This window comes from Delphinapterus leucas, chromosome 15 (assembly GCF_059928025.1).
Source record: "Delphinapterus leucas isolate spDelLeu-1000000601 "Yukka" chromosome 15, BTC_Dleu_Yukka2, whole genome shotgun sequence".
Lineage (NCBI taxonomy): Eukaryota > Metazoa > Chordata > Mammalia > Artiodactyla > Monodontidae > Delphinapterus > Delphinapterus leucas.
In genome coordinates, this window is record NC_143143.1 from 569,191 (window position 1) to 593,811 (window position 24,621).

General features: G+C 62.4%; 1 protein-coding gene and 1 long non-coding RNA gene across 7 annotated transcripts in view; both read right to left on the reverse strand.

Annotated features, from left to right (window-relative positions):
* Positions 1 to 4,864: 4,864 nt before the first annotated feature.
* Positions 4,865 to 24,621, reverse strand: part of CHLSN (cholesin) — a 98,883-nt gene continuing 79,126 nt past the window's right edge. For 3 of the 6 annotated variants that reach the window (XM_089895491.1, XM_089895493.1, XM_089895494.1), the window contains 3 exons: positions 11,935 to 12,095; positions 7,794 to 7,875; positions 4,865 to 5,536 (listed from right to left, as the gene is read on the reverse strand). In XM_089895491.1, coding sequence (XP_089751617.1) covers positions 5,351 to 5,536; positions 7,794 to 7,875; positions 11,935 to 12,095 — 429 coding nt within the window. In that variant the 3' untranslated portion in view covers positions 4,865 to 5,350. The other 3 variants (XM_089895497.1, XM_089895495.1, XM_089895496.1) reach the window with 3 other exon arrangements.
* On the reverse strand, positions 18,444 to 22,828 carry LOC111169367 (uncharacterized). Its single transcript, XR_002643191.3, has 4 exons — positions 21,467 to 22,828; positions 20,872 to 20,951; positions 20,195 to 20,314; positions 18,444 to 18,940 (listed from the first exon to the last, which is right to left on the reverse strand). It is a non-coding gene; the product is annotated as an uncharacterized LOC111169367 (long non-coding RNA).

Genomic DNA, 24,621 nt, shown 5'->3' on the forward strand with positions numbered 1-24,621 from the left:
CATCGCCATCGCAAGACCCCTGCTCTCTGCCGTGGACCCAGAGCAGGAACCGTGGCTGCGGCACCTCCCGGGACATCCCACTGGGCCCAGGTGCAGGACCCAGAAACTAAGGCGCTTATTTTCTAACTTACAAGAATAGGTGACAAGATGAACCACTTTCAAAGGTGATGTTAAGTTTTCTCAAAAGAATCTGGTTGGTTGGTTGACGGTTTACGGCAGTTATTTTAATTTGCCAAAAACAAATTTAAAAAGCCGTCCTGCTGGGTTGGAAGGGGTAGATCCTGGCAGAAAAGGATTTAAAAATGTGCTGCTCGGACTTCCCTGCTGGCGCAGTGGTTAAGAATCCGCCTGCCAAGGCAGGGCACACGGGTTCGAGCCCCGGTCTGGGAAGATCCCACATGCCGCGGAGCAACTAGGTCCATGCGCCACAGCTACTGAGCCTGCGCTCTAGAGCCCGTGCTCCACAACAAGAGAAGCCACCCAACGAGAAGCCCGCGCACCGCAACGAACAGTAGCCCCGGCTCGCCGCAACTAGAGAAAGCCTGCGCGCAGCAACGGAGACCCAACACAGCCAAAAATAAATCAATAAACTTTTAAAAAATAATAAATAAAAATACAAACGCGCTGCTGCTCGGGGCAGCCCGGCCCCACAGGTGGCCTTGGCGGCTCGAACGCAGCTGAGGGGGCGGGGCGCCGGCGGGCAGAGACACAGCTGGGAACAACGGTGACCCCGGGGTGTCCATGCATGGCGTTGGGAGTTGGGGAACCCTGTTTCTGGGCCGAGGCTCCGGCGGGGATGGGGCTTCACTGGAGGGACTCCCCTGGGACGTCAGGCGGGGGCTCGGCGCCCAGGCATGCAGATCACTGCCGCTTGGCGCCCTCAGGCGGTGGGCTGCTCGTCACCTGCCCCAGAGCATCTCCGCCTCCCTCCCCAGGGGGCGGTCACCCCAGTCCAGATGCACATCTGTGGGGGACTGGGCAGAGGGCTGGCGTGAGCGAGACCCTCGTCCCCCAAGTCCAGGGCTTGGGCCCCACCCTCTCTCGGCAGGGGACCCAGGCCTCCATTCTCAGGCTCCCCTTGCCCCCGCCTTGAAATGGCCAGACTCGGGCCAGCTGGCTGGGGCCCAGGAGAGCCGAGAGCACCTGGCCTCTGGGGAAACCGATCCCTTCCCCCTGCTTTATGTCGACAGGAACGAAGCACGTTTTGCCAAGTTTGACGTCTGTCGTCTGACCCACGAAACCAACCCCTGGACCCGCCTGCCGGACTCAGACAGTCTGAAAGCTTCTTCAGCTCCTCAGCAAGGGATGTGGGACTAGGAACTGGGGACGGTGGACATCTGCCCGGCCCCTGGGGCTGCCCCCGACCCCTGCCGAAAGGCAGAAGCCCTCCCCACTACCCAGTGTGCAGATCGACCCCAGGGTGGGAGCTGACGGGTCAGTCATCTCACATTCTAGTTGGTTTTGTTTCTTTTTTTTTTTTTTTGAGGTACGCGGGCCTCTCACTGTTCTGTCCTCTCCCGTTGCCGAACACAGGCTCTGGACGCGCAGGCTCAGCGGCCATGGCTCACGGGCCCAGCCGCTCCGCGGCATGTGGGATCTTCCCGGACCGGGGCACGAACCCGTGTCCCCTGCATCGGCAGGCGGACTCTCAACCACTGTGCCACCAGGGAAGCCCTGTTTCATTTTTTAAAGTATTTTTCTTACTGTGGTAAAACATAGAGAACATACAATTTATCGTCCTACCCACTTCTCAGTGTCCAGTTCAGGAACATCACGCTCGTTCACGCTGTTGAGGAACCGTCAACACCATCCACGCACAGAACATTCTCGTCTTTCCAAACTGAGACTCTGTCCCATTAAACACCAGCTCCCCTCCCCCTCCCCCAGCCCTGGGCCCCCACCCCCTACTTTCTGTCTCTCCAGGGACCTCGCAGAAGTGGAATCACACAGTATTTGTCCTTCTGTAATAGTTTATTTCACTGAGCATCATGTCCTCAAGGTCCATCACGATGTGTCAGTTTCCTCCCTTCTAAAGGCTGAGTCATAGCCCATCTTACGGATGAAGCACCTTTTAACTGCTCACCGTTTGTCGGACACTCCAAGCTTTAGATCCTGTTTCTCGCTGGCTGTGCGGCTTTTGGGAGAAGCGTCCGCAGGCAGACGTCCATCAAGGGCCCCCTGGCATCGTGGGTCAGGAGGGGGCAGGTGGGCTGGACGTGAGGACTGGGCTCACGTGGGTTGGTCAGTCCCTGGACAGTCTGTTCCCAAGGCTGCAGTGCCCCAGCCTCTTGAGGGGGAACCTCTGGGGGCCGGCGGGTGGCTCTTGGTCCAGATCTGCCTTTGGTTCCAGGGCTGGCCCCTGGCCACACCGCATCAGCCCTAAAGCACAAGCGAACCCTCCAGAACAGACATACAGGCTGCGGTCTCAGCTCCTGGGGCTGCAGGGGCTTTGACTGGAGACGTTCTTCTGTGAGTCCAGAACCCAACGGTGTTGCGTGGCCGCCACCCACCTCGCAGGGCAAACCCGTGGTGGGGGAGAGCACACTGGGGGCAGGGGTCCCGGCTCGGGCGTCTAACTTCCCGAGGCCCCTCCGTCCCAGCTTCCTTCCCGTCGCGCAGGGACACTCTGGCTGGTCACTGTATCCTTACGGGACCGACGGGACACACTCAACACCAGTTTACCCAAAGTGGACGCGAGCCTCCTGGGGGTGCAGAAGCAGCTGAGTCCCCACATCCCACAGGCGAGGCCAATAGGAAACACCTGCTTCTCAGCCATAAACCTGACAACTACTGGCTCCGTGGCGGTGGCTTCCTCGGAGGGCCAGGGTGCGGGGGTCTGAGGCTTTGACAGGCCAGTGAGCTTGGCCGCACCTCAGAAAAAGCCCCGCCAGCTCCATCCTGATCCCTCGGGGTGCCGTGGCCGCTGACCTGACGGACGCCCGGGACGCCCCCCGCAACAGGTGGGGGAGCTCCACCTGCCCCCTCAGGGAGATGCTCCTCAGCCCACGGACGGACACGGTGGCCGGCGAGCCTAGTACCCGTGTGCAGCCACCAGGCTCAGACCCTCCACATCAACTGACCCCTGGGGCCATCAGAGTGCCACCTATGACCACACAGGGACCCCAGGAACCGCCTGGACCCTGAGCTTGGTCCCGCACCAAGCGATGCATCACCTCCCCTGTGCCTTCTGCTGGGGGGATGCCGCAGAGGACGGCACTGCACACACTACGGGAGCCCCCTAAGTCAGTGTCCAAGAGCCTCTGTGCACAAGGGGAGCGCCTGGCTCTCCTGGGCCGTTTCACATTAACAGGAGATGAGGACCCAGTACCACCATGTTTCCCTTTTCGATTTGGCTGCCAGGAAACCCAGAGCTATGTTCCTGATCAGTCAACCCGGATCCCTTAGGGAGAACCTGCCCCTTCCGTGTGTCCTGTGGACCTTCCTTTATTGTACGTCTATTTCTCAGCCCGGATCCCTTAAGGAGAACCTGCCCCCTTGCCTGCGTCCTGTGGACCTTCCTTTATTGTACGTCTATTTCTCAACCAGGATCCCTTAAAGAGAACCTGCCCCTTCCCTGTGTCCTGTGGACCTTCCTTTATTGTACATCTATTTCTCAGCCCAGATCCTTTAAAGAGAACCTGCCCCTTCCCTGTGTCCTGTGGACCTTCCTTTATTGTACGTCTATTTCTCAGTGTTTTTAAAATGCCTCAAAGCTTAGGGACAGTGAGGCTGGCACCCGGGCGGCTGCATCGTCCACAGATTACCTGCAGAACCGCGATGGCTCATCGTCACAGGGTGCTTTCCCGTCGGGGACCTCACCTCACCTGAGGGCCTCCAGGAGGGCTGGGCCTCCTCACTCCGTCTCCAAGGTCTGCAAGGCCGAAGGAGGTGCCTGGCCAGTGACTCCCACCCAGAACTGGACGTGTGTGCCCAGTGGGCAGGGGCAGGCCAGAGGCCCCTCAGGGAGCAGCACAGCAGCCCCTCATGGGGGGGAGCAGACGAGACTCCAGCGTGGACGAGACTCACCACGTGGGGTGGCGTGACCCTGAGTCCGGGGTCACAGGTGAGAAGAGGGAAAGGCCCCAAGTGGTCAGCGAGGGACCTGCCCGGGCCCTCGAGACGTGTGGCCCTCCTGGGCTCGGGTCACCCCTCCTCGGGCCACCACCCCCACCTCCGCCATCCAGACACTGAATTGAACTGAACTGAACTGGGGATGCTGCTCTGAGGCGAAATCCCCGAGGGCCACGGTCGGGGCCCAGCCAAGCCAGGAGTGGCCACAGGAAGGCCCGGGACCTCATTCTGGAATAAAGGGCCCCCGTTACTCACGGGCTGTCAGCATGGAATTCACGACAGAGCTGCCCACGTGACGCAATCTCTTGGACTCTGCTTTCCTATTGCCCCCTGGTTACGTGGCTCACAAACCTGCAACCGGAGCAGGACTCCGGGCTCGGGCCCCTCTGCTTCACTCGGGGTCACCTGGGGCGGCTCCCCCCACCCCATCACGGAAGCCTCGAAGCCACGTGGTGCCCATGCGTCTCCCAGGCTGGAAGCTGACCATGCTCGAGGGGCAGAGCATCACAGACTCGGTGGAGAGTTTCAAAACTGCACAGTCACCCGCCACCACGTCTGACTGTCTGTGGAGATGGCCTGGCTGCACACGCTCCTCCGGGGATGGGGGACAGAGCAGGTGCTTCCCGGCTGGGCAGGTGCGGGAGGGCAGCGCGTGTCCCCTGCCGACACCTGGAAACACGGCCTGAAGAGCAGGGGTCAGCCTGCAGCCAGAAAACTACACGAGGGGCTCGCCTGGACGCCGTCCCGGGAGGCCACAGAGCCCACGCCCCACAGGCAGGGAACGAGTCACACGACAAGAGCCACGGCCTCCAGAGGCCGGTTTTTATTGAAAATACACCCAGGTTTTCCCTGTAAGTGGCCAGCGGAGCCGTGGCCTGCCTGAGGAGGGAGGCGAGATGGATGAGCCACAGCCCAGGCCCCTAGGTGAACGCAGGCAGGTGGCCAGGCGGCCGGCACCAAGGGACCGCCAGACCCATGGGGGGGACCAAGCCCCCACACGGATGGACCACAGCGGGCGGGGAGGGCCAGCTCTGGTGATCTCTAAGACACCCCTGGGACAAAAACGGGCATTTCCCTTAATAAGCAACTTCCTTGGGGGCCTGAGGGCCACTGGGAGGGCGGCTTATTTCAGAGTGACTGTGTTCTGCTGTGAAGGGGCTAAAACTGTCATCCCCTATGAACGATTTCTGGCCAAGGAATCAGGAGAGAGCAGTGGCCCCTCCAAGGGCCAGGGGCCAGGAGGGCCAGGGACCCCATCCCCGCACCCCCGCGCCGCCCGCTAGGAGAGCAGCTGCAGCACCTGCCGGACGCGCTGGGTCCTCCCCGGCAGTGGGGCGTCGGCGCTTGCACGCGCTTCGTCCAGCTCCCGCATCAGCACCTCTGCCTTCCGCACCGTCAGCTCGCGGGCCTGGCCCCTGAGCCCCTCCAGGTAGGCCAGCAAGGTGGAGAAGTGCTCGTCGGGGACCTGGACGGGGCAGAGAACACGCGTCAGGGCTGGGCGGGTGGCGCGTGGAGACGCAGGATGTCCACACTGCGGGCCCCGGGCCTGCGAGGGGACCGCCCAGCCCTCAGTACCCTCAGGCCGGGCCCCGAGGAGTTGCTCCAGGACGACGGGCTGGGGGAGGTGGAAAGGGCAGCCAGCCCGCTGTCCTCTCCTGGCCCCCGCTCTTCTCCCCACAGACTCCGGCTTGCGTTCCAGAGGCTGGCAGATGTCAGTTTTCACGCCCTCCTGAAATGCCACTAAGTCAACAGTAAGCAGATAGGTTTTTAAAGAGATAAATCGGGCTTCCCTGGTGGTGCAGTGGTTAAGAATCCGCCTGCCAATGCAGGGGACATGGGTTCAAGCCCTGGTCCGGGAAGATCCCACATGCCGTGGAGCAACTAAGCCCATGCACCACAACTACTGAGCCTGCGCTCTAGAGCCCGTGGGCCACAACTCCTGAGCCCGTGAGCCACAACTACTGAGCCCGTGTGCCACAACTACTGAAGCCCACGTGCCTAGAGCCTGTGCTCCACAACAAGAGAAGCCACCGCAATGAGAAGCCCTCGCACCGCAACGAACAGTAGCCCACGCTTGCCACAACTAGAGAAAGCCCGTGTGCAGCAACAAAGACCCAATGCAGCCAAAAATAAAAAAATATAAATTTATTTAAAAAATAATAAAAAATAATAAAGAGATAAATCTCTTAGAACAAAGAGAGTAGAGGAAAAGATAAGAGTGACAAGGTTTTGGGGCTGGAGATGAATGATGGTGACTCAGCAGATCTGATGAAGGTGAAGCTTAAGCTGAGAAACGCAAATCATGCTGCAGACCATCCCCGCACCCAAGCCCGGGACTCCAGAACTGGCTGTGTGGGTACTGCTGGAAGTGAGACTTAAAAGATGGGGCTAAAAACAGGGGCGACTGGAAGTCCACTTCGAAAGCAGCAAGTGACTCACACTGACTTCAAAACCTGAGGGCCACAGGGAGGAGGGGCAGGTGCCCTGAGCTGGCCCAGTGGGGAGTGGGCGCGGGGCTGTGCAGGAGTGGGGGGTGGTCCTGGGGAAGGAGGCCCAGGCAGCATCCCCCAGCCTGGGGCTCCGATTCCTGCGGCATTGCTGGCTTGGCCCGGCCCAGGCTTTGCACCCCGCTGTCCCCCACCCGCCCAACAGCCATGGCCTGATTTCAGAACTCAGCTCACAGGTGCCTCCTCCACGGAGGGTCCCCCAAACCCCATCAAGTGCACGCAGGGCCGAGTCCGCCCTCAACTTCCCCGCCGGTGGAGCCACTTAACCATCATAATGAAAGCTACACAATCGTCACAGATGGTGACGGCGGCCCCAGATAAATGGATTACAAGCCACTGAATAAAACAGCAGAGTCCACGCTGAAGCGGGAAGCCACAGTCCACTGGAGCGGGGGTGGCGAAGCTCCTCCTTATCGGAGACGGGATGAAGGAAACAGAAAAGCCCCAGACAGGGCCACAGCGGGCTAGTGAGAGTGACAAGAGACAGGCAGCCCCCAAAGACAGGGGCCTGTTACTGAAAGAATCAGTAACTCTGTAGGAACAAACCCGACAGCCACCACCCGCGTCATGGGATCAACATCGACACCAAGCCACCACGGACCAGCTACGAGGAGGACGAACACATACATTTATTTCCCCGAGTCGGGTGGGGACCTAACCAACCACGCCGGCCACGCCCTACCACACGACTGCCCTTGCAAGCACGTCAGGGTCACGAGGGTCAGTAAGATGAGGGACATGCCAGACTGGACAAGACAGAGGGGCAGACACCGGGTGAGTGCGGTTCTCGACAGGCCCCCGCCCAAGGATGTCACCAAGAACGTGTAGTAGTGACCACGTGACGTGGAGCCCTGACTCAGGCTGGGTTGTTGTCCCGTAGGACGCCCTGAGGTGTAGCAGGCGCACACTGGAGTGTCTGGAGGTGATGGCAGCTCCCAGCCTCAGCCTGATAGCCACACCCCACGAGGATCCACAGGGGGAGGGTGGAACTTCCAAGCACGCGGACGGTGGCCTTCCTGAACGGCAGCCGCCTCCTGCAGCTGGGAGCCTGGAGCTCCACGGATGAGTCCGGCCGCTGGGCAAACCTGGCAGGGGTTCTGACTCCCTGACACTGAGCGGGTCCCTCCCCGAGCCCGGGTTTCATCTCTGTAAAACGAAGGGCTGGACGGGGTGCTCCCCAGGGCACCCCCCCCCCCGCACCGAGTGTGCACCCACCTGGTCACGGTCATACATATGCAGCAGCAGCCAGGTCTGCCTCGTCTTCTGAAACCTCCAGTTCTCGTGCTGCTGGGCCCACCTGGGGAGGCAAGGACACGACGACTCAGGTACTGCACAGGAGGAGCCGGAAGGCCTGCACCCACTGGCCTGGGCGGCCTTTCCTTGGCTGGGGGGGGGCGGGACATCTGCAGAGGACCCTCCCAGCGCGAGGGCGGGAGGGGGCTCTCAGGGTTCTGCACCAGGAGGACCGTCGCCCCCGCACGCCTGCCGGGGGCCCTCGGCCAGGACGGCAGGACCAGGGGGCACAAGGACACTTTCTTTCAGCCCTGCACGGCCATCGTTCCACGATCCTAACGTGAACACTCTGAATTTCACAAACTCAGTCCTTCTTCCAGAAACGTTTATCGTGCAGGACGGCAGGACTGCCGACTGGAGCAGGCGTGGCCTTCACGCCATGAGCTGGGCGTCAGGGAGGAGCCAGGAGCCCTGACCCCAAGGGCCACGCAGGGGTCCCATTGGCCCAGCCTGCACATCACCACCCAAAGGCCTCGGACACACCGGGCCCCCAGGTGATGAGGACGCTGCGGCAAAGCACGGCTGCTCCTGTGGAGCCCAGGCTGAAGGGGCCCGAGGTGGAGGAAGCAGGCCACGTCGGGAGCTGGTGCCCAGGGGAGACCCGAACGCTGGGGCGGAGGCCCCGAGACGGACAGAGGTCTGTGTGTCTGGGACCCGGGCGCTGGCGGCGTGGAGTGGGCAGAGTGCGGGCTCTGGGGCTGCAGGACGGCGGGAGGGTCGGCCTCCCTAATCGCCCAGCTGGTTCATTCTCTCAGGACAAGCAGCCCCGTGGCTGGCAGGGCTGAGGCAGAAGCACACGCTTCACGCCTGTGGAGTTTCCCACATGCCGTGTCACGTGATGGCACAACCACCCAGGCCCCGCCCCATGTCTGCCCGGGGACCACGGGCACTTCGCGTGGCAGCCACCGACGAGCCGGACCTGGCCACAGCTCCTGGGGGACCAACACCCCGCCTGTGCCTGGAGTCCCGCCTCCAGCGCTTAGTGGCGAGGCCAGGGCGACGTGTGTGCCCACGACAGGGCCCAGCTCAGTCTTCTGCACCTGCAGGGGCGCCCCACCAGGAGGAGGGGGAAGGGAGGGAGGTGGGCGACTCGAGGGAGGGGAGGAAGAAAGGGAGAGAGGAAGGGCCACCAGGCTGGGGAGTCAGCGGCCCCTGGCCATCTCAGGCTCCTCTGCTGGCCCCACTGGGAGGGCACGCTGTGTGTGGGCCACTGCCACCAGTGGGGCCGCTCCCTGCTGCCAGTAACGGCGGAACTGTCTCTCATCCTCTGGCTGCGAAAGTGGAGATGGCCCTTCAAGATGTTTCCTTCCCAGACGAATCAAAGTTACACAGAAGATGCTGGACACACGGGGTGGGGAGGAGGGAGCTTCCTTCCGAGCGCGGTCAAGCAGCCCTCTCTGGTGTCCATGTCCACGGTGCCCCCCGTGGTTCTGCAGTGCACCGCTTCCCCGCAAGTGTGCTGGCGCAGCTCCCATGACCTCCCTGCTGCCCGTGAGCCCCTACGCTCCCTGGGCTCGGCCCGGCCCCTTACATCTGCTCCTCTGCAGTCTCCACAGGGCTCTCGCTCTCGCTCCAGTTAAGCAGTCTTTATAATAAAGAATGCCCCCGCACTGGCCCCAGTTCAGTTACTGTGTCATTCCACCTGCATCGCGCCCTGGCCAACTCATCTGCCCTGGAAGACCTCGCTCTTCCCAGGGTCTCAAGGTCCCTCCTGAGCTGCCAGGGGGTTTGGGAGGGAAGGACCACCTCAGGCCTGGCTCCCTCACTGCTGCATTGGTGACGCAGACGAGCTGGGCATCGGCCCGAAGCACTCCCTCCTCCCTGACCCCAGGGCTCTGACCAGGGTCAGCTCAACCCTGTGGTCCGCCGGGCCCCAGAAGCAGCTCGGGTGTCTGGAGCATCGGACTGGCTTCAGATGGGCTGTCCGGGCCCACGGGGAGCAAAGGGCACCCAGCTGGAGGCCTGGGGGTGGTGCGGCCCCACGGAAATCCACAACGGACAGAGGAGGCTCCCAGACACACCAGGACCACGTGAATGATGACCGAGTGACCACGGGGGCCCCCAGCCCCGCCCAGAAATGCCTCCCCAGAAGGCAGGGACCCACAGATGGAGCATCTGCGTGACTCTGGTGAGCAAGGGAAGTGAGAGGTCAGAGGTCAGCAGGGAGGGAGCGCAGGCCCCGGGGGTGAGGGCGGAGCCCGACCCTCTCAAGGGGGTGCTGCACCGCGAGCAGCTCCCACGAGGACGCGGCTCTCAGCACTGTGAGGTCAGGGCCGAAGGATGTTCTTACGACCCAGAGGGGTGAGAGGCAGGTACGTGCGCTGCCTGCGGTGCAGGACCCAGATGTGACGGCTGCTCTGAAGCCACAGCACCCCACAGCTTCTGGTCCCCTGGGGAGCGCTGGGCAGGGCCGTCTGCGCTGCTGAGTGGGTCCGCGGTCCCCTCCCCAGGACCACCGTCTTCAGAGCAGTCCCCCGAGTGACAGCGGAGCCTGCAGGTGCCTCTCTTGGCTGCTTTGTACGGCCGTGTTCACCACGGAAAATATCACCTCAGCTGCAGGTGGAAGGTGCCGGGACGGGACCAGGTGTCAACGAGGGGCCTGCTGGCCACCCCCGTACCCCCCACCCCCTGAACACAGCCCAGGGCCAGGCCCAGGGTCAGGGGAGGCTGCCGGGCAGCTCCCTCCGCCGGTGCACAGGCTGGGCCTCCCCTCCCACTGGGCTCCACGTGGTCCCCACCGGCCAGCCAATGGTGGCCCCTGCAGTGCGAGGAAGGCACCCGGACTTCCCTGGGCGGGGAGGGAGGCACTGAATCGAAGGCGTGTTTCCTACAGGGAGGCGGGCAGATCTTAACGGGAGCAGGCCCCCACGAGGAAGGGACGGCGCGCTCGGAGATTCCAGCAGAGCCGAAGAAGGGCTGCTCCCGGGGGCTCAGGCAGGCCCAGCACAAGGCCCGAGGCTCCCCAGGGCACCCGTCCCGGTTACGGCCTGTGCCCCCCTTTGTGCCAGAGCAGGCTCCGGCTGGGGCTGGGGGAATGGCAAGCCCCAGTCCATCCAGCAGGTGGGAGCCCTGCCCGGGCCCAGCGGGGCCCCAGGCTTGGAAGAGACGCGGGGTAGCGTCTAATGCTCTGCCACAGCCTCACGGGCTTCAGAGACAGCAGGGGGAGCGGGAGGGGGACGGGGGCAAGGAGGAGGGGGAGGCCTGGACCCTGGGCTGCCTGTGCAGCTGACTCATCGGTGCTCAGCCCGGTCCAGGAATCAGGAAGATTCCGCTTCATACAGAGCCAGGGCGGCCGGGCAGCTCCTCCTTCTTGGAAGACAGGGCTCTGAAATGCCCCCTCCCAGCCTATCGCTGGGTTCACACACGTCCTCAGGCTCCCCTGCCCTTCCAGACTCCTCTGCAGGGCCCCCAGAAACTCTGTTCTTGAACCGGCTCCAAGCCACCAACCCCAACCCTTGGCTGGATCTCGAGGACTCCACGAAAGAACACAGGTTCCTGGAGGGAGATGTGGGGCGTGTGCGACATGTGACGAGAGCAATGGTGGTGACAGCAACAATGCTAATGGTGGCAATGACGGTGGGGCGGTGACGTGGATGGTGATGTCGGGGGGGGGGTGACGCGATTGGTGGTGGTGGTGACGTGAATGGTGACGGTGGTGACGTCGGTGCGGGTGGTGATGTAGGTGGGGTGACAAGGTTGACAGTGGCGGTGAGATGCCATGCTCAGCACATGGCCCATGAGTCTTTCATGGTAGCTCCAAGGCCATTATTTTGTTAGGTTGTCGCAACACTATGAGGGGCAGGTGAGTGAGACTCTTCACCTGCATTTTGTTGATCTGAGGTGGAGGCTGAGGGGTAGCCTTGCCCAAGCGCCCGCAACTACTGACCTGTCACTGCTGACCCCGATGGCTGAAGCTGCGCTTCCGGGCGCCAGACGCCCAGGCGGGGAGCAGGCGGCTCCCCTGGCCCCAGACACAGCTGCGGAGGCTGCGACCAGCCGCCCCCCCGGGGGCCCTGAGCCCGCAGCCCGCGTCGGTCTGCCTGCATCCCTCCGGGCCGCGCACCTGCACAGGTAGTCCAAGGCCAGCGCGGCCCCCGAGCGCCTGGCTGCTGGGCTCTGGGCCACGGAGATGCCCGCTTCCTGCAGCCGCCTCCGGGCTTCTTTCTTCCTCTCCTTCTTCAGCTTCCTCTCCAGGACCCTCTGCTCCTCCGGGGACACGGCTCCCTGGAAGCAAGGGCACCACCATCAGGGCTTCGGGAGCAGGTGCCACCGCGGCTCCCTGGACCCCGTGGCCCACGCTGGGCCGCTCGTCCTGGGATCCCGGGGGAAGTCCTGCAGGGTGGGGCGGGTGCTACACGCACCCGCCGAGGACCCCCCCCCCAGGCTCCAAGGGCGGCAGGAGGTGCCTGGGAGAGTCTCTCTGGGGCTGAGCGGGAAGGAGGCGCTGGGACCTGTGATGCGATCCCCCACCCCGCAAACCAAACAAGTCCTGGTCTCCTGATCACCCCGGAGGCCAGACCCAGCGAGTTCACTGTGATGCAGGCCGGAAGCCCTGGGGACCCGGCCACGGCCCCAGCACTTCCAGGGAGGCCTCTGGCGCTGGCCCCGCACACCCAGCGTCCACAGCCCCCATCCCGGAGATTCAGGCCCAGCGGGGACCCTCTCATGCCCCGGCAGGCAGGCCGTCACAAATGCCAATCCCTGACCATCTTTCTGTTCCCACTCCACTCCCGCTCCTTCCGGAATCTTCTCAAACAAAAGAGCTGCTTTCCCCAGCTCCTCCTTCTCCATAAGCCATCTGGGATTTACCTGCCGTGGAGCTTCAGGGCTGCACCGGGTGACTCCTGGCAGCCCTGACACGGGACACACAGCCCACCTGCCCAGGAGGTGCCTCCATATGGGGCTCAGGGCTCCTTTCCTGGGGAGGAGTGGTGACCCGCCACCTTGCATGTATGCTCCATGCAGACCCGACCCACACTGCACTGTAGCCGGGCAGAGAGGCGGGGGGGGGGGGGGGGGACAGTGAGGGGGAGGGGGAGGGGGAGAGGCGGGGGAGAGGGAGGGGGAGGGGGAGCAGGGAGAAGCAGGGGGAGAGGCAGGGGGAGGGGAGAGGGAGGGGGAGGGGAGGGGGAGGGGAGCAGGGAGAAGCAGGGGGAGAGGCAGGGGAGGGGAGAGGGAGGGGGAGGGAAGAGGGAGGGGGGAGGGGAGAGGCGGGGGACAGTGAGAGGGAGGGGGAGAGGCAGGGAGACGGGGGTGGGGGAGAGGGGAGGAGAAGAGGGGAGAGAGAGGGGGACAGTGAGGGGGAGAGGGAGGGGGGAGAGGCAGGAGGCTGGAACACCCTGGAGAACAGGGCAGCAGGGGCTCTGACCACACAGCTGCCCGAAGGGTGTGTGTTTGCTTTAAAAATCACAACCATGCCTGAAACGCTAACGCCAGTATCAGTCAGACTTCCGCTGACGGGGAATAAGATCACGTTTTTAAACCAGGGTATTTTTCACTGGAGTAGCACTGGCTTATAACGTTATGTAAATTTCTACTTCTGTGGATGCAACAGCGTGCTCACAGCCAAACCTTCAGTTTCCATCTGTCACCCTGGGGTTGAGCCTCTAACCTGCCCTGCCCTCCCCCGCCCCTCCCCTCTGGTAGCCACCACACTGACCTCTGCATCTCTGGTTTGCCTGCTTGTGTTTTAGATTCCACGTGAGTGAAATCACACTGTCTGACTTATTCCAGCACTACTACACCCTCCAGGCCCTTCCACGTTGTCACAAATCCGAAGTGGGGTGCACTGGGGTCTAGGAGACACACCCCCTGGCTCACAGAGAAGCTGGCACTAAAAGCAGCAGGCCAGCCCTGCCCCTCTGGGCCACCCAGGGGGGCACTGCACCGGCCACCAGGCCCTAAGTCCCAGGGAAGGGTCAGGGCTGGGGATTGGCCAACACTGACCCCCGAGGGAGGCCAGCAGGTTGGGCAGGTCTGGGAAGGGAATGGAAGGGTCAGAGGCATCTGCCCCCAGGGTGGATGCAACCCCCCCCCCATGGCTCCCACTGTCACTATGACACGGTGGTGTCCTCCAAATCCAGGTCCAGGCCCCTGCTGCCCAAGCCCCTCTGACCCTATAGGGTGCTGGCTGCTTCCCCGAGGCTAAGCCTGGTCACACAAGAGACGGGAGCCAGGTCCCACTCCCTGAGGGCTCTTGGGGTACTCTGCAGGCCCAGTGATGGCCCGAGGTGCCACTGTCCCCACGGAAGGGCACAGGAAGGAGGCTGGAGGGGGACATGGCCAGGGCTCTAGCGTGGGCCTGGGAGGGAGGGGGCGTGGACCCCAGCAGTCCCATGGAGGGGGGCACCTGAAGGGTCCAACTGCCTCCCCTGGGGCTGCTGGAACGTCCAGCGTTAAGGACCTAGGTCTTGTATTAGGCACGGACTCTGGAAACTACAAAAAGAGCTTCTTTCAATCACTCTCGCTTTGGCCGGTGGTGCCCCTGATGTGGCAGTGGGGGGAGCCCACACTCCGTGGCCCCCGAGAGGAGCTGTTCAGAGCCATGAGGCCCAGGGGCCAGGCAAGACACAGGGGCGCGGCAGCCAGGGGAGCTGGGGGCCCGGGGCAAACGCTGAGCTAACTGGACTCAAGAAAAGCTGGAAACACGTTTACAGGTGAATCTCCTAAACTTTAAATGCTGGCTACTCCAACTAAACAACGTACGCTACCGGGCCAAACCCTGGTGTGGACCACGTGAGGAAGCCAGCACCTCTGACCCCCTGGGCTCTGCACACCTGCCCAAGCCCCAGGGACGGTCCCCCTGTGGGACCTGTGTCCTTTCCCTAAACTCACTCAGGCCTGGGGGCCCCCGCCCCTCCCGCTGGTACTGCTGGCGGCGGGGACAGCCCACGAAAACACCAAGACCATCTGGAAGGAATGCAGGAGTCCACAACCGCAGCCTGTGAGGGCCCTTCTGGGGACCAAGTTTCAGGGAAAGGAGAAGCCTCACCCCCAGAAAGCCCTGCGGACCACAGCCACCCCGGGACTCCCCACAGGCCAGGCCCACTCCTGGGGAAGGCCTGGGGGCAGCAGGGTCACTGTTGTTAACACGACTGCTCTCTGGAACACAGACCCCGTCTCCCCAACTTAGCACAACCATGGGGAACTGACCGCTGGGGTCTCCTCGAAAGCACCGCACCGCGCTGCTGCTCCAGACAAAACACAGGCCCTCACACGAAGTGAGGTGAAAACTTAAGTTTCAGCAACATATTCCCCTCTCCAGTTAGAGCTCTTCAGGGCTATGTTTCAAAGGGCACAAAAACAAGTCAACCTGTGTGGAAGACCTCTGGCAGGATGTGCACCCAAGCTGATAAGCCACGGCCGCCCTGGAGGGCCCCGAAGGACCCTGGAGGACCGCGGAAGGCCCTGGCGGGCCCTGGAGGACCGTGGTGGAGCCTGGAGGGCCCTGGAGGTCCAGGCACAAATTGCATCCACGCATGGACGTCTGCACGCACCGTATTAAGTAGCGCAGCACACAGGTGATTAAAGGCGCGTTTAGCACTTAAACCCTTACCGGCGTCTGGGCAACACAGGCACCGAGTACATCCAGGAAATGCACTAAATAAACAACAAAACAAAAGGAAACGTGCTGACTTCTTACGGGAATAGCGACACAGAGAAAACACAACTACATGAAGGAAGCATCCAGCCCCGTGACTCTGGGCAAGAGACACAGAGCAGAAACGGCATGACCTTGATTTGGAAAGGTTTCCACAGGCTCAGTTCAGGCAGAGAACCCTCTGCTTTGAAGAAGGACAGGCTCGGGTCCTTCAGGCCAGGAGGCCCATCAGCCCTTGTCCACAAGCAGGGCGCCTGGACCCCTGGCGGGCCTCGTGCTCTGGCCACCGGCCCTGCCCTGACCCCGAGACAGGCAGTGTCACCGGTCACACCCCAGCCAGAACCAGAGACTGAAAACCCACAACCCTGCCCCTATAGGAGGACCCCGGGGAGCCCAGGGGGTCCTGCAACTTCAAGGCACTGGAAGTGCCAGCAGAACGTGCAGGGGGACCCCCCTCTCCCTTTGTGATCCCTTGAAGCGAGGCTGGCACCGACCACTGGTGCCACAGACTGGACTTCAGTCTCCAGTTCCTTCGTTGAGGACTGGCCAGGAATGCAGATGAAAATGGGACACACTGGAAGGACGGTCACCGTGGGACCGCTGCCACCACGGGAAGACCCCTTGCCTCGTACCTCCCCAGCCACTTCCGTGATGGGGACAGGCCTGCCCTGCCCCTGCCGGTGACACTACGGGGGTGGGGGGCTGGGGCCAAGACTCAGGGAGTAGCACCACAGCCTCGGTCCCTGGCCTGTGGGCACGGGGCCATCAGGAGACACTGACAGGGCAGGCGTCCTGCAACGCTCCATCGACCGGGCACAAGTGGCCCCCCGTCCCCACTGCCTTGTGAGGGTGTCCCAGGTTACAAACGGGCCTCTCTTCCAACCACCTTTTTCCTTCCCTCCAGTCTCAGGGAGCAAAGTCTTCCTCTATGAACCAAGGCTGACCCGGGAGGGTGGGGCAGGCCCGGCACAGGCCCGGAAGGGCACAGAGGAGCCCGTCTACTAGATGGGTCGGTTCTCCTTCTCTGGGGTCCTCCTGCACCCCGACCACGTGTTTGGCTTTCAGGTGAGGCTTTCTCGAGTTGTGTGTGCATTTGGAGGTGGGCGGTCCTGAGGATCCCTCTGTCCCAGTGTGGTTCCCCCCAGGGCCTCTCAGGCCCCACTCTGAGAGGGGCACCTAGACCACGACGACCTCCCCGACCTCCCGCATGGGCTCCCACTGGCCTGGCTCGGACCCTCTAATCAGCTCCTGCCCAGGGCTCTGAACTGGATTCGCCCGGAGGCCCCAACACACAGGAAGGGGTGGGGGTCTGGCTCTCCACTCTGGGGGTCACGGGTCTGTGGGGGAGCCAAGGAAGGAAAGGTCAGCTGGGGTGGCCTGAGACGGACCATGTTTGGGGGGCCCCTGCTGCCTCGTGCTCACAGGTTACACTACACAGCTGCGGGGAACAGTGTAGCCCGGGAGGGGGTCTCCTGCCTGCAGACCCTCTGGTCCCCCACCAGCTCAGGAGGAGAAGCGCGGGGAGCCAGGCAGTTCTGAGCCCCGTGCTGCCGGGGCTCCGTGCAGGGGCCGTTCTCTCCGCCTCCGAGCTCAGGCCCAGAGCCAGGTCCTGCTCAGCTGGGAGGCCGGGGGGGGGGGGGGGGGCGGGACGACTGACAGCGGGATCTCTGATCCTGATGCCAGCAGAGTTGGGGGAGCCCCAGGGGCGTGGGCTCAGAGGGGCCAACACGGTGGGGAGAGGGCAGTGCCCGTCACCCACGTGTTCCTCAGAAGCCTCCTACTTCAAAGAGCATCGAACTCAGTGTCGGGGTCCAGCTTCCCTTCTATCACCCGGCAAGTGCCATTGGGCAGTGGTGGCCGCGAACGTGCTTTGATGAGGAGCCTGCACTTGGCTGGAGCCAGCAGTGCAGGGACCACCCCCCGGGTGGAACTTCCCGGCCGGGGTCGGGGGGGGCTGCTCCTTGCTGACCACTGACACACGGGGACAGGGTCATCGGCCAGCCTGCTGACAGCGGAGGCCGGGGTGGGGCCCCTAACCCACCCACTCCGTCCAGGCGAAACCCATCAACCACAGAATTAGGGGACTAGAAAGGTGTGCGTTAAAAATCCTTGCCAATGAAACATAAGCCTGAACCAGGGATGAGCTGTAAGGCGTGACCTGACCCCAGTGTGAGGGCTGGGTTTAGGGTCAAAGTGACCCTGAGGTGGCGGGGGCAGGGGCCCGGGCAGCACAAGCAGTCAAGTCACTCGGCTCAGCTGTCTGTCCACAGGCCAGACAGCGTCCCCAAGGGCACGGCAACTCTCCAGAGGTGGTCAGAGCGCAGGTCCCCGCCAGGCACCCCCCCGCCAGAGTGATCCTTAACCACAGGTCTCTGTCCAAACACCGCTGAGGCCAGAAGCACCGGCTTCTCTCCCGGAAGTCCCATGGAGCCGGATGAACCTTGAAGCGACGGGAGCTCAGGGGTGGAAGGGAGGGCACCTAAGAGGAAACTGGTCCCAGACTTGGCGCCTCCCCAGGCCACACAGCCCCTTCTTCCTTCCGCTTCTGAAGCCAGGCATCCGCGGGCAGGACGCCCAGTCCCCGCCTGCAGCTCCTTTGAGACACTGCTTCAGCTTGAAAACTAAACCTTAATCAGGAGCATTATTGCAATTATTAAAAGTCAAAAGGGAAACTCATGGTAGCCAATCAATTCCTTTTTCCTTTCCTGAAAATGATGAAGAACAAAAGAGGGAGTGTTTCCTATAATATTTAAATAAAACTTTGTGTTTTGAAATAACTAGATGCAACTTGAAGGGCAACACAGACGCCATGAGCCTTCCCCCCCGCCCCCAGCTTCCCTGCAGAACAAGAGCAGAAACACACAGGAGACACTAAGATTTCAGTTACAAATTGTTAGATTCTTTGAACGCTCATTCCCCCAACCTGTGAGTGATGCTGAGTTTCCTCTAATTCAGAAATAGAAACAGTGATATGTACCCTCTTCATTTTATTTGCAGTACTCTGATTAAAACTAGACCAATTCCAGGGAGTTCCCTGGTGGCCTAGCGGTTAGGATTCCGGGCTTTCATTGCTGCGGCCCGGGTTCAATCCCCGGTCAGGGGACTGAGATCCCACAAGTCTCGCAGCTCCGCCAAAAAAAACCAACCCAATTCCAAACAACTTCAGAAAGCATGCACACAACGCAGGACGCTGCTCTGATCAACCCAGCGAGCGGCTGGGCCACGCAAGCAGGGACGCTGCGAGCGCTGTGGGCCGTGGGTGACGGGCCCGGTGCCCTGCAGAGCTGCCGCTGCTGCTGCCGGTGCCGGTGCTGAGGCAGACACGGGCTCTGGCCTCAAGGAGCGCACGGCCGGAGGTAAGTGAGCTCCTGGAGGACAGGGACAGCGGCTGCCCCGGGCTGAGCGGCCGTTCAGAGCAGGGCACAGCTCCTCCATCCAGATGCTGCAGACACCAGATGTTTTCAAATGCCTGAACCAGGATACACAAGCACAGGGGCCCACGCTGAAACACATACCAGTTCACAAAATACAGCCTCCGCGCTTCATTACCGCACCCAGGGCAGATCCACGTGAGGTGACACTGTGAGAAGTCCCCGTACAGTACATGAAAGCCTGGCCCCGCCCCCCGCCCCCCAGGGCCACTGTGATCTGCTGTCAACACGCACAGCACAAGGAAACGCTCAACCCCAGTGGGTCCCAGAATCAGTGAAATGGAGCCCTCCCAAGAATCCTGCCCAGCGCCGCCCCGTCTGCAGCCCTGGGCTCTACCACCACAGCACCTGGGAGGAAGGGCGTCATTTCCCTGGCCCACGTCTCTCCCCTTCCCAGCCCATCAACCCCTGGTCCCCTTCCACGTGGGTCTTGGACGTTATCGAAACCGTCAGACCCTCTTGGCCAGAAACACACGCGGATCCCGCTGGAGCCCAGCTCCTGGGTTACAGAGGAAGAGGTGAGGGTTTCAAGGGGTGGGGGGGTCGCCACAGCCACGGCCCAGGCGGGGGGCTGTGCCACCGAGGGACGTGGCCCTTGCAGACAGGCCAGGGCTCTGGGAAAGGTCTTCCACATCAACCGTTTCCAAGCCTGTGGCCTTGGCTGCCGGCAGGACCTGCCCCCACCTGGGCTGGAGACACTGGCCCTTGTCAGAGACCAGCTTCAGAACAAAAAACTCTGAGCACGGCTGCACGCTCAGCGGGCCGGGGGCATCGGCGACCAGAAGACTTAACTTCCATTCTGCTTCTCTTGTAACCCAAGGATTCAAATGAACGTGTGTTACGTGCCACCGGGCACTTGAAAAGCCAGAAGACACACGAAACACAGATCGGGGTGCCAAAGCCAGGGAGTAGATGACCACCCAGAGCCTCATCCTGAATGACGGCAGGACTCCTGGCTCTCCCGAGGCTGTGCTGTGATGACCAGCCTATAAAACTCTCTCAAGGTCCCCCAGAGCCTCAGCCTGGATGACGGCAGGACTCCTGGCTCTCCCAAGGCCGTGCTGTGATCAACTTCTCATCTCCTCTGGACGGGGGTCCCGGTCAGCAAGGACAGCCTCTCTGCAAGGCCCACACCTGCAAGACGGGGGGGGGGGGGGGGGGGGCGGGCAGGACGCCCTCTGGCCTGTAGACAGCAGGAGGCCTGGTTTAACTGCCCTGAGACAGGAACCGTGTTTACAGAGATCAGATTCGTTTCTGGGAGCAGAAAGTCCTGAGACATTTACTCATTTTACCTTTTCACAGGCTGTCCATCCGTTCCTGCCCTTGGATGGACAATGGAGCAAAGCCAGGCTACAGCTTCGGGGGAGAGCCAGGATGGGGGAGATCCCTCGGCTCCCTTCAGAGGCTGCGGTCTAGGGAGGAGCCGGGGGAAGAGGCCGCAGGGACACGTGGTCAAAGGAGAGCCAAAGCCAGTAGATGCACGGGCAGGTCAGCACCGGCACGCGAGGCCCAGGGCCTGGACGCGGGAACCTGATGCACCCAGCACCTCCCCCACCAGGCACCGTGTCCGACAAGCCCGGGCCTGGGGCCTCGGGGGACACAGGCTGATCTGTGGCCGAGCTGCCGCAGGCCTGTGGGGGAAGGGTGAGGAGCACCCGGCTCAGGTATAACACGGGCACCACAGGCTGGGGGCGGGGTGGTCACGTGCTGCTGAGGTGCGGCACGGGGACCTCAGGGCCACTGAGGTCTTAGCTGAGACCCCAGGCCCCACGGCAGAGGGGGCAGGAGAACAGAGAAGATGCAGCACATTCCATCAGGGAGAGCTCCAGCCCAGCAGGAACGAAGCTGGTAGGAGGGCCACACGATCTACCCCTCCCCTGGTACCACTTCCATTTCCAGAGCAGCTACCCGGCTTCCCCATGAGCCCCGGGGCGGGGGTGGGCTGAGGAGGTCCACCGATTCTTCTTACCAGGCATTTATGGGGGGTGGCTTTCGTTGGCTGACTTTTAGCAGGAACCTGGCTCCTACACACCCAGTCTTTAAGGCCTCCTGAGGACAGGAAGAGACCGTCACCCACCCCCACTGCCCACTGGAGACCTTCATTCACAGCCCCAAGGTCTCCCACCAGCAGGCCCAGGACAGTGGCCCAGGGCCAGGACCCCACACCCCCTCCTAGCTGCAGACGGCACAGGCCTTCCTGGCCCCCAGATCCCAAGGGCCACCGGCTCTCACTGCTTCCCAGAATCTCGGCTAAGCTTTTGGGTTGATCTCGCCCATATGCAGGGAGCAAACAGGCCCTGGCTGGCTGGCCTCTGCAGGAGCTCTGATGTCCACACGCAGGACCGGCCCGTGGGCCCTCCTTGGTTCTAGGCAGGAGAATGATGTACAACCCTCCCCATCACTTTCGCTGCTGAGAGGCCAACACAGCTTGGGGCCCAGCTGCACTCTGCACGGTCAACAGCCTAACGTGGACTGTCCCGTTATCGGAAGGCAAAGGTCACACAGGTCGGCTTCGTGTATTCAGAGAAGCTGCCCCCGGCTCTGCAGGCCCCGGCCACACCCACCTCCTCCCTACAAGCAGCTGCTTTCCTTCCATCTTTGGAAACGTGTGACTGACCAGGAGTTCAGGCTGCATCTTGTGTGTAACCTGGAAATGCAGTTCCGGGAGATGGACAGCCAGCGTGGGCAGAGCTGAGCGGAACATCAAGCGAACGAGCTGCGAGTCTAGACATAACGTTTAACACACAGAGAGCGTAACTTCCAGCAACTTCTGAAAGACTAGCAGACAGTCGTTCCTAATCTGACAGTACGGATCTTGCCATTTTAATGAAAATCATATTCTGAACGCATGAAAAGCATACCACAAGACCACACAGACCTCTCTCTCCCCCATACTCGAGGTGGGCCTGGGGCGCCAGGCTTCCCACAGCGTCCGACGCTGCTTCCCTCAAAGCAAAAACAATCCCACTTTTGCTCAAGATTTTCAATTACGTTTTCACCCCGTGTCAACCCAGCAGACTCTGGACTGTCTTCCCCAGCGGCTTCTGCGCCTTGCGTCCTTGGAAGAGAAAACTGCACGACCGGGCACACAGTGGATATACCCGTTTGGGGCCGCGTCCTAACCCACCTCCACCGCGGGCCTTACAGGGGCCCAGCTGCCCTCCAGCCCCACAGGCACCAGGCTGCAGGCTCTTCAGTCAACAAAACAAAACATGTTAGTGGCTCCAAAAGAAGGAAACAGGAAAATCCAAAGGCTTCGTTAAACGTGCATGTAGCACCTCACGATGTCAGCTCCATCCGCTGTGCTCCATCCGCTGTTAAGTGTAACTTCCAAAGTCATTTCATCACACGAGGAAAATACCCCCCACACTTTGTAAGAATTCCTGAGTGTAACAATGAATTAAAAAACTAAACACTCACATTGCCAAGCAAAGAGCTACGCATACCCAGATAATTTCACAAGCAAAATGGTAGATGCCCTGGTGGGTTCCGCCCCCAAGCCCTGACACTCAATGCGCTCTGTGGCGGTGGACCTTGCAGGGCTAAGGCCTCCGGCTATAAAGGCCCCGAAGGCGGGTCGCCAACGGTGATGACAGCCCAGCCTGGGGGAGGGGACAGCGACGTGATCCAGACCACTCCCCGCTCTTACAGAGAGAAGGTGGGGCCGGCAGAGCCCAGGGGACTGGCGTGGGTCCCGGGATGGAAGAAGCAGCCCACGGTCGGCGGGCACCCAAGGCCTCGCCCGGGGAGAGGGAGGCGCGGCGCGTCGAGTCGCGTCTCAGAGCCCCGGCCCCACGCAGCCTGTCCGCGGTTCAGGACCCCGGGCCCGGAAGGCGGGGCGCTCCGGACCCTCTCGTCTGGAAGCGTGACTAAGCGGGCCGGGCCCCTCCTCCTCCCCGCCCCCACCCCGGTTTCGGGTCTCCAGGGCGCCGCCGAGCCCCCGCCCCGCCCTGCAGGACGGACCCCCGCGCCCCCCAGCCCCCACGGCCCGCTCCCAGCCCGGCGCACTGACCTCCGCGTCCCAGGCCGCCAGGTGTGCCCGGGAGCGCGGCACCTCCCGGCCGCCGCAGCCCCCGCGCACTGCGCATGTCAGGCCGGCTGGGCTCGGCTGGAACCGGATCCAGCCGGCTGGGCGGTGACGCAAGCACGCGGCTGGGCGTGTGGGCGGGACTCCGGGAGGGGCGGGGTCAGGAGGCGGGCGGGGTCGCCCCTGCACGGGGGTTGGGGGGCGAGGACCACCCCTCCCCTCTAGGCCGAGTGGGCGGCGGCTGCTGCGCGGCCCCGGGCCGGGGAGGGAGAGGGGAGAGGAGGGACCTCCGGGCCAGGGGAAGGCCCAGCCCAGGGCACCGGGCACTTTCCCGGCCCACAGCTCGGCCGCCGAGTGGCAGACGCTGAGCCCCCGCCCAAGGTTCTGCCTGTGGCTCTCCTCACGGCGCGGTGGCCCGGGCTCCCTGGCAGGTCCCCACAGGGGAGGCAGGAAAACCACGCGGTGCAGTTAACACGGACGCGTCTACCGACCACCGGCTCGGTCCCCACCCCCCATCTCCACCCCCTGCAGCCGGGTAACCTGGCCTGCTGTCTCCTCCCAGGGCGTCTGCGCATGCGCTTCCCCTGACTGGAGCGCTCACTTCCAGCGCCTGTCAACCCTCAGCTTCGGGGAAGCCTTCTCTGCCTCATCCGCTGAACCCGCTGTGTAGAGCCCCTGGAGCTCCACCCCCCCAAACTGAGCTCCACAAGCGTAAGGCCGGGTCTGCCCACCGCAGACCCACCCAGCAAAAAGCAGGTGCTCAATAAAGGCTCACGGAGTAAATGAATGAAGGTGTCCTTCTCCTAAGACAATACTGCAAATCAATTTTTATAGTCCGAGGAAAACCACGCTCCCGCAGCCGGAGCCTGCTGAACCCGCCCAAGGCCTGCAGCAGGCTCTGGAGGCGGGGCTGGTTTCGGGGGCGGGGGGCTGCTCCGGCATCCTGGCGTGAGGACACGCTGTCCCCTGGGTCCTGAGGCCGTGCGCTGGCCGGCGGGTGTGGGTGTCCCAGCTTCCCAGCCCGATGAGGACCTCCCAAGGTCCCAGAGCCAAGACTGCACCTTTCTGTGCGTTTCCTCTTGGCCGTTTCCCCAGCACCCAAGGCTGGTCCACACACAGAGGCTCCTCAGGAGTGCTGCTAGGGACAGGGACAGGGACAGGCACGAGGCGGGGGCGGGGGCCAGAGCTGGGTGGGGGAGGAGAGTGGAGGGCAGGGCAGGGACTCGCTGGCCCACCAGCACAGTCGCACCTCTGTGACCCTGTTTAAGCCCTGGGGACGCTGGCGTCGGCATTCTCACTTTACAGATAAGGAAACCGAGACTCAGAAATGCTAACACAAACAGTTTCAAGATTCGAAGCCACGACGAGCCAGTCTCATGGAATGGACTTCACTTGGGGTCTTCCGAGTCACAGAGGATCTGCGTGCTGATTTCCCAGTGCATTTCCTGTGCCAGCCCTGCAACCCAAGAACCCCCAATCTGGTTTCTTCACGGTACTATTCTGGTGACTCTAATGGGCCACCGTGGGAGGCTGGACAAAGGAGAGAGCAGGAGGGGAAGAGCTGGCCTGGGGCAGGGTGAGAGGCGGACACCGCACACAGGGACACGCAGCGCAGAGGGAGCTTCGTGCCCGTTTGTCTCACGCTCCCAGCCGCCCTGTTACCTATGCTGTGCAGACGAGGTAAAGGGTGTG